This window comes from Entelurus aequoreus, linkage group LG10, assembly GCF_033978785.1.
Source record: "Entelurus aequoreus isolate RoL-2023_Sb linkage group LG10, RoL_Eaeq_v1.1, whole genome shotgun sequence".
In the NCBI taxonomy this organism is placed as follows: Eukaryota; Metazoa; Chordata; class Actinopteri; order Syngnathiformes; family Syngnathidae; genus Entelurus; species Entelurus aequoreus.
Genome location: NC_084740.1, coordinates 73,422,736 through 73,432,812, shown reverse-complemented (window position 1 = coordinate 73,432,812; position 10,077 = coordinate 73,422,736). Strand labels below are relative to the sequence as shown.

Here is a 10,077-nt window from a genome sequence, read left to right as displayed (position 1 = left end):
CAAACAGTGTGATTTATAACAATTAGGGAGGTTTGTGTCATGCTTGTCCTCCTACAGCAGGGGTCGGCAACCCGCGGCTCTTTAGCGCCGCCCTAGTGGCTCTCTGAAGCTTTTTCAAAAATGTATGAAAAATGGAAAAAGATGAGGGGGAAAAAATATTTTTTTGTTTTAATATGGTTTCTGTAGAAGGACAAACATGACACAAACCTCACTAATTGTTATAAAGCACACTGTGTGTATTAAACATGCTTCACCGATTCGAGTATTTGGCGAGCGCCGTTTTGTCCTGCTAATTTTGGCGGTCCTTGAACTCACCTTAGCTTGTTTACATGTGTAACTTTCTCCGACTTTCTAGGACGTGTTTTATGCCACTTCTTTTTCTGTCTCATTTTGTCCACCAAACTTGTAATGTTGTGCGTGAATGCACGAAGGTGAGTTTTGTTGATGTTATTGACTTGTGTGGAGTGCTAATCAGACATATTTGGTCACTGCATGACTGCAAGCTAATCGATGCTAACATGCTATTTAGGCTAGCGATAGGTACATATTGCATCATTATGCCTCATTTGTAGCTATATTTGAGCTCATTTGGTTTCCTTTAAGTCATCTCAATTCAATTTATATCTCATGACACACTATCTGTATGTAATATGGCTTTTCATTTGTTGCGGCTCCAGACAGATTTGTTTTTGTATTTTTGGTCCATTATGGCTCCTTCAACATTTTGGGTTGCCGACCCCTGTCCTACAGAAACCATATTAAAACAAAAAAAATATTTTTTTCCCCCTCATCTTTTTCCATTTTTCATACATTTTTGAAAAAGCTTCAGAGAGCCACTAGGGCGGCGCTAAAGAGCCGCGGGTTGCCGACCCCTGAACTAGGAAATCAGAAATTAACTTAGCAAGATGAGCTCTGCTATATTTCTGCCTCCCTCATCCTTTTCCCTCCTCCGGGTGCGCCCTGCATGCTCTTGGAAGGGACCCCCCCTCCCTCTTTTTGAGGGACCGCCATCCTTTCCTTCCTGCCAGCTGCCGCCACTCTTGCTCTACTTCTTCTTTTTTTTTTTTACATTTCCTCTCTTCTTGCATCCTCCAATGATTTACCACATATGCACCCCGATGTGTGTGTGTGTGACATATCAAGTTGTGTACGTGTGTGTGTGTAGTGGAGAGATGGGGCACAGAGGAGGTGGGCGTCTGGCTGGAGCAGCTGAGTCTGGGAGAGTACCGGGACACTTTCGTCCGACACGACATCCAAGGCTCGGAGCTGCTGCACCTGGAGAGGAGGGACCTGAAGGTACACACACACACACACACACACACACACACACACACACACACACACACACACACACACACACACACACACACACACACACACACACACACACACACTCTGTCCTCCTGGTGTGTCTCTTGAATGACGCTGTCCTTTGGCTGCACTGCATTGCTCTGCTTGGCTTGTTTCTGTCCTGACTGTCTGCTTGGTGGGTGTAGTTGAGGGAGGAGGTCCACGTGGTCTAGACCGGTCCAAACAGGACTAGACTCGGAAGGTAGCAGCGCGAGGGTCTAATTCCATCTTGGCTCCAGGGTGTTGCTCTGATGCAGGTTGTGTGTACGCTTGGCGTCCACGAACACATCCTCACTCTTTCCAAATGTTATTGCTTTATTAGATACTTGGACTGACAAATGTGTTACTTTAAAGCAGGCCTGGGCAATTATTTTGACTCGGGGGGCCAAATTTAGAGAAAAAAATGTGTCCGGGGGCCGGTATATCTATTTTTAGGAAAACTAATACAAAACCTCACACTAAAGTCTGATTTAATGCTAAAAATGTTATGACAGACTGCCTTAAAAACGGAATGGAATTTTAATTTGTTTCTATGAAGGATAAAACCCTGAATATTGAGAACATATGAACGTCACACCCCCTCTCAATCGACATATTTTACAATCAAGCCAAATGCAACAAACACAGCGAAATATGAACGTGAAGGGTAAAAAAAACATCCACAACCTGATATATTTGAGATATCACTAAGCTTTAGAACTTTCTTGTAAAAATCTCCTTCCACCTCTGTCCCTGACACCCACATTTCAGGCTGGCCGCTCTGGAAACACTCTGTGGAAACGCTCCGCACCCACACTGCTTGGTGCCTCGTCTGACCTGCTGTGACGTACACCAGTGGTCCCCAACCACCGGGCACCAAGCAGTGATCTATATTGATATATAATGTATATATTGTGTTTTTTATGTTGATTTCATAAAAAAAAAATATATATATATTTTTTTAAATTTCTTGTGCGGCCCGGTACCAATCGGTCCGCGGACCGGTACCGGGCCGCACAAGAAATTAAAAAAAAAAAAATAAATAAATTTTTTTTTATGAAATCAACATAAAAAACACATATTAAAAAAAAAATTATTTTATTTTTTTGTATGAAATCAACATAAAAAACACAATATATACATTATATATCAATATACATAAATACAGTCTGCAGGGATGCAGTCCGTAAGCACACATGATTGTATTTATTTATGTAAAAAAATATTTTAAAAAAAATTAATAATTTTAAATCCCCCCCCCCCCACCGGTCATTTTCAAGCGTTGACCGGTCCGCAGCTACAAAAAGGTTGGAGACCACTGACGTACACTACCGTTCAAAAGTTTGGGGTCACCCAAATAATTTTGTGGAATAACCTTCATTTCTAAGAACAAGAATAGACTGTGGAGTTTCAGATGAAAGTTCTCTTTTTCTGGCCATTTTGAGCGTTTAATTGACCCCACAAATGTGATGCTCCAGAAACTCAATCTGCTCAAAGGAAGGTCAGTTTTGTAGCTTCTGTAACGAGCTAAACTGTTTTCAGATGTGTGAACATGATTGCACAAGGGTTTTCTAGTCATCAATTAGCCTTCTGAGCCAATGAGCAAACACATTGTACCATTAGAACACTGGGGTGATAGTTGCTGGAAATGGGCCTCTATACACCTATGTAGATATTGCACCAAAAACCAGACATTTGCAGCTAGAATAGTCATTTACCACATTAGCAATGTATAGAGTGTATTTCTTTAAAGTTAAGACTAGTTTAAAGTTATCTTCATTGAAAAGTACAGTGCTTTTCCTTCAAAAATAAGGACATTTCAATGTGACCCCAAACTTTTGAACGGTAGTGTAGATTACCATAGTAACTAGTAGGGTTGTACGGTATACGGGTATTAGTATAGCACCGCGATACTAATGAATCATATTCGGTACATACCGCTTCTGAAAAGAACCGGTCCGCCACACCCTAAGATTTTTTGTTAAAATAAAGCCAATAATGCAATTTCTTCTGGTCCCCTTTATTTAGAAAAGTATCGAAAAGTACCGAAAAGTATCAAAATAATCTTGGTATCAGGACAACACTAATCACTAAAATATTATGCAAAAGCGCATATTCCAACCAATGAAATTAGGGATGTCCGATAATGGCTTTTTGCCGATATCCGATATTCCGATATTGTCCAACTCTTTAATTACCAATACCGATATCAACCGACACCGATACTGATGTATACAGTTGTGGAATTAACACATTATTATGCCTAATTTGGACAACCAGGTATGGTGAAGATAAGGTCCTTTTTTTTTAAAATTAATAAAATAAAATAAGATAAATAAATTAAAAACATTTTCTTGAATAAAAAAGAAAGTAAAACAATATAAAATCAGTTACATAGAAACTAGTAATTAATGAAAATTAGTAAAATTAACTGTTAAAGGTTAGTACTATTAGTGGACCAGCAGCACGCACAATCATGTGTGCTTACGGACTGTATCCCTTGCAGACTGTATTGATATATATTGATATATAATGTAGGAACCAGAATATTAATAATGGAAAGAAACAACCCTTTTGTGTGAATGAGTGTAAATGGGGGAGGGAGGTTTTTTGGGTTGGTGCACTAATTGTAAGTGTATCTTGTGTTTTTTATGTTGATTTAATCAAAAAAAACAAAAACAAAAACAAAAAACGATACCGATAATAAAAAAAACGATAATTTCCGATATTACATTTTAAAGCATTTATCGGCCGATAATATCGGACATCTCTAAATGAAATATGTTGTATAGTTCAGGACTTATGGTAATTAGAAAACATCCCCGCACATCATAATGGCAGCTACACTTTCCATCTTAAAGATCTAAAAAAAAATATTTGGGAATGTCCGGGTTGGCCAGATTGAAAAGCTTAACGGGCCTTAATTTGCCCAGGTCTGCTTTAAACAATGCAGTATTGTTCAATTAAGAACACCTATTACCAGTATTCTGAATATGGCTTATAAAATGTAATTTGCTTCTTACTTTACCAAAAAGACGTTTTTTTTTTACTTACTAGGGAAAGTAAAAAAAACTTCCTATCTGGCAATTGCAGTTGAGAGACGTTTCATGAGAGCTGAGTGCGTGCCTGTTGTCAAATGATGCGAGCGAGAGCTCGCTCAGAGCGCAATTTTAGCTTAGCTGTGTCTGTTAGCGGGCAGCACGGTGGGACATTGTGCCTCACATTACGAAGTTCCTGGGTTCGATCCTGGGCTCGGGATCTTTCTGTGTGGAGTTTGCATGTTCTCCCCGTGACTGCGTGGGTTCCCTCCGGGTACTCCGGCTTCCTGCCACCTCCAAAGACATGCACCTGGGGATAGGTTGATTGGCAACACCAAATGGTCACTAGTGTGTGAATGTTGTCTTGTCTATCTGTGTTGGCCCTGCGATGAGGTGGCGACTTGTCCAGGGTGTACCCCGCCTACCGCCCGAATGCAGCTGAGATAGGCTGTAGCACCGCCCTGCAACCCAGAAAGGGACAAGCGGTAGAAAATGGATGGATATATGTTTTTGTTAGCTTGACAGCGGCGGATTGTCGGCATTAACGGCAGCTCTGTTGAATCGTTTCACTGAATTGTGTCTGGTTGAATGTGCTCCCATGGCTGTCATACCTTCTTGTCCACCAAGGGGGTAATGTAGGGTGGCAAGCTTGTCACATCAATCATTGAGTTGTTGTTCGTTATTCCCTCGTAGTAGTAGTAGTAGAGGTGTGTGTGTGTGTGTGTTCTGGCAATGCTTACTTAATGGGGACATGGCTCTGTTTACACAGTCACCTTTAGGGGACCTCTGACGGTATGGGGACAAAAAAACAGGTTCCCTAAAGGGAAACCTTTTTAAATGATAGTCAGATCCATTCTGAAGATGCCTAAGTGATTTTTTTTAAGCTTTGGCGCATTAAAACATGTTTACTGGTTAGTTTGAGTGTGAGACATTTGCACAGCAGCCCCCTCATCGGGCTGTAGCTGGTACTGCACTCGCTGCTTTTTTTTAAATGGTCGTCAGTAGTTACATACAAAGTTGTGTGAATTATGCAAAATGATGTAAATGTGGTCCCCGTGAACCATATCAAGTGTTTTTCCCCAGGGTCCCCAGTAAGAATGATCAGCACATTACTTCATCAATACAGAGATTTAAAGACGTGTATGAGATAACTGGGCAGTGGACATTTTACACCATTTTTTGTTATGCCTCCACAAGCTGTAGAAAGGGTGGTGCCCACAAGTCATTATCAAAAACTTGGTCCCCATTCCGAATAATAACCAGTGTGTGTGTGTGTGTGTGTGTGTGTGTGTGTGTGTGTGTGTGTGTGTGTGTGTGTGTGTGTGTGTGTGTGTGTGTGTGTGTGTGTGTGTGTGTGTGTGTGTGTGTGTGTGTGTGTGTGTGTAATTAGCCTACATGTTATGTTGTCTGCTGTGTGTTGCCTCTTTCTATTTGATATCAAGTTCATTTTAATCAAAACTACATGAAAAGTAGCGCGCCACGTTACATCAAACATATCGGTAACGGCATTTTAGCGTACATAAAAGTAATTATTTAAATCACTCGTTACTACCGTATTTTTCGGACTATAAGTCGCTACGGAGTATAAGGCGCACCGGCCGAAAATGCATAATAAAGAAGGAAAAAAACTAGAGATGCCCAATAATATCGGCCTGCCAATATTATCGGCCAATAAATGCTTTAAAATGTAATATCGGAAATTATCGGTATCGTTTTTTTTTATTATCGGTATCTTTTTTAAATTTTTTAATTTTAATTTTTAATTTTATAATTTTTTTCATTTTTATTAAATCAACATAAAAAACACAAGATACACCAACCCAAAAAACCTCCCTCCCCCATTTACACTCATTCACACAAAAGGGTTGTTTCTTTCTGTTATTAATATTCTGCTTCCTACATTATATATCAATATATATCAATACAGTCTGCAAGGGATACAGTCCGTAAGCACACATGATTGTGCGTGCTGCTGGTCCACTAATAGTACTAACCTTTAACAGTTAATTTGACTCATTTTCATTCATTACTAGTTTCTATGTAACTGTTTTTATATTGTTTTACTTTATTTTTTATTCAAGAAAATGTTTTTAATTTATCTTATCTTATTTTTATTTTATTTTATTTTTTAAAAGGACCTTATCTTCACCATACCTGGTTGTCCAAATTAGGCATAATAATGTGTTAATTCCACGACTGTATATATCGGTATCGGTTGATATCGGTATCGGTAATATCAATATATATCAATACAGTCTGCAAGGGATACAGTCCGTAAGCACACATGATTGTGCGTGCTGCTGGTCCACTAATATTACTAACCTTTAACACTTAATTTGACTCATTTTCATTCATTACTAGTTTCTATGTAACTGTTTTTATATTGTTTTACTTTCTTTTTTATTCAAGAAAATGTTTTTAATTTATCTTATCTTATTTTATTTTATTTTATTTTTTAAAAGGACCTTATCTTCACCATACCTGGTTGTCCAAAATAGGCATAATAATGTGTTAATTCCACGACTGTATATATTGGTATTGGTTGATATCGGTATCGGTAATATCAATATATATCAATACAGTCTGCAAGGGATACAGTCCGTAAGCACACATGATTGTGCGTGCTGCTGGTCCACTAATAGTACTAACCAACAGTTAATTTGACTCATTTTTATTAATTACTAGTTTTATGTAACTGTTTTTATATTTTTTTACTTTCTTTTTTATTCAAGAAAAATTTTTTAAATTTATTTATCTTATTTAATTTTTTTTTTTAAAAAGGACCCTATCTTCACCATACCTGGTTGTCCAAATTAGGCATAATAATGTGTTAATTCCACGACTGTATATATCGGTATCGGTTGATATCGGTATCGGTAATTAAGAGTTGGACAATATCGGAATATCGGATCTCAGCAAAAAAGCCATTATTGGACATCCCTAAAAAAAACATATAAGTCGCACTGGAGTATAAGTCGCATTTTTGGGGGGAAATGTATTTGATAAAAGCCAACACCAAGAATAGACATTTGAAAGGCAATTTAAAATAAATAAAGAATAGTGAACAACAGGCTGAATAAGTGTACGTTATATGAGGCATAAATAACCAACTGAGAAGGTGCCTGGTATGTTAACGTAACATATTATGGTAAGAGTCATTCAAATAACTATAACATATAGAACATGCTACACGTTTACCAAACAATCTGTCACTCCTAATCGCTAAATCCCATGAAATCTCATACGTCTAGTCTCTTACGTGAATGAGATAAATAATATTATTTGATATTTTACACTAATGTGTTAATCATTTCACACATAAGTCGCTCCTGAGTATAAGTCGCACCCCCGGCCAAACTATGAAAAAAACTGCGACTTATAGTCGTAAAAATACAGAGCATTGGCGTTCAATAAATGACAAGATCTCCTCATCATTCCAACACATTTAGCAACTTTTGTCCTCGGGTAATTTATATGAGGCTTCCATGAGATATTTTCATCTATTAACACTCCTAAGAATGAATTTTGTTGAACATATTCTATTGGTGTATCATCAATAACAATCCTGATGGGTATATTACTTTTGCGATTGCTAATGTATGATTTTGGTCTTCTTTAAATTCCTTGCAATAGCTGGTTGAGAAATGTTGTTCTTAAACCGTTCAACAATTTACTCATGCATTTGTTGACAAAGTGGTGACCCTCGCCCCATCCTTGTTTGTGAATGACTGAGCTGCTTTTATACCCAATCATGGCACCCACCTGTTCCCAATTAGCCTGTTTACCTGTGGGATGTTCCAAATAAGTGTTTGATGAGCATTCCTCAACTTTATCAGTCTTTATTAGGGATGTCCGATAATGGCTTTTTGCCGATATCCGATATTCCGATATTGTCCAACTCTTTAATTACCGATACCGATATCAACCGATACCGATATCAACCCATATATGCAGTAATGGAATTAACACATTCTTATGCCTAATTTGGACAACCAGGTATGGTGAAGATAAGGTACTTTTTAAAAAAATTGTAAAATAAGATAAATAAATTAAAAATATTTTCTTGAATAAAAAAGAAAGTACAACAATATAAAAACAGTTACATAGAAACTAGTAATGAATGAAAATGAGTAAAATTAACTGTTAAAGGTTAGTACTATTAGTGGACCAGCAGCACGCACAATCGTGTGTGCTTACGGACTGTATCCCTTGCAGACTGTATTGATATATATTGATATATAATGTAGGAACCAGAATATTAATAACAGAAAGAAACAACCCTTTTGTGTGAATGAGGGTAAATGGGGGAGGGAGGTTTTTTGGGTTGGTGCACTTATTGTAAGTGTATCTTGTGTTTTTTATGTTGATTTAATTAAAAACAAAAAAAAACGATACCGATAATAAAAAAAACGATACCGATAATTTCCGATATTACATTTTAACGCATATATCGGCCGATAATATCGGACATCTCTAGTCTTTATTGCCACTTGTGCCAGCTTTTTTGAAAACATGTTGCAGGCTTCAAATTCCAAATGAGCTAATATCTGCAAATAATAACAAAGTTTTCCAGTTCAAACATTAAATATCTTGTCTTTGCAGTCTATTCAATTGAATATAAGTTGAAAAGGATTTGCAAATCATTGTATTCTGTTTTTATTTACCATTTACACAACGTGCCAACTTCACTGGTTGAAGTTGGTTCATTGCATTTCAGTATAATTATTTAGATGACAGTTATTTAATATAAAGTGCATTTGTACAATTAACGGCATCCTTGCCTTACCCCTGATAATTGTTTGGTGCTCTCTGCAGTTAAGTATTCCGGAAATGTGGGATTTTGCTTCAATTCTATGTTGTGAGTTCACTTTACTTACCACTGCAGTTTTATCATTTGACCACTTGGTGGTGCTAATCCTGCAGATGCCTCCACCTAGAAGGGGAGTGAACAACATGCCAGTTAATAGACGGTGAGCTGACATGAGAAAAAGTGCCTAGAAAATGAATTTCGCTCCCACGTCTAAGCACAACTTGTTCAATGCATTTTTGCATAGATAATACCCTTCTGGACTTTGGGTTAAAAGTTCAGAACATGATACCTAGCCAAATTTTGTCACAAGCCAGAAATGTATATAGAGGTAAATCACAAAAAACGAAAATCTTGTGCTGCAGTTTTGGCTTGTAAAATATGTCTTATTCATTTTGGCAACACAAAATCTTTCTCAAATATCATAAATACATATACCTAACATCTGAAACAAATATTGGTGCCTTAGTATACTCATATGTGAATTTAGATCATGAAATGTAGCAAATTTCTTAAAAAACGATTCAACTGAAGTGATTTGCCCCAGCACAATGAAGCACACCCTTATTAAATTTAGCTAAAAGCTTATGTATCATACATTAAAAAAATGTCACAACCTTCTATGTAATCAAAGGTACAAAAGAAGTAACACACCGTGGCCAAAAGTGGCTTAAAATCTAGCAAAATATTACCATGCACCCCAAAACTGGAATAAGGCAAAAATGGACAAGATTAAAATAGATGCAGTAAAGGCCCAAATTGGTATAAAATATGATAAATATTTATTAAAGTAGCAAATTGTTTCACAGCATGTGTCATTTATACCCCCCCCCCCCACACACACACACACACACACAAACACACACAAAAGACCAAAACAAATTTGAAAAAAAAGGTAATACA

The 10,077-nt window shown here is 37.3% G+C and overlaps 1 protein-coding gene across 6 annotated transcripts in view; it reads left to right on the top strand.

The window, feature by feature from the left end:
- The window catches only part of dgkh (diacylglycerol kinase, eta), a 259,098-nt gene that overhangs the window by 242,695 nt on the left and 6,326 nt on the right, over positions 1 to 10,077 (top strand). For all 6 annotated transcript variants that reach the window (XM_062061650.1, XM_062061649.1, XM_062061655.1 and 3 more), the window contains one exon: positions 1,166 to 1,296. In XM_062061650.1, the coding sequence (XP_061917634.1) occupies positions 1,166 to 1,296 (131 nt within the window). The remainder of the gene's footprint in view (positions 1 to 1,165; positions 1,297 to 10,077) is intronic.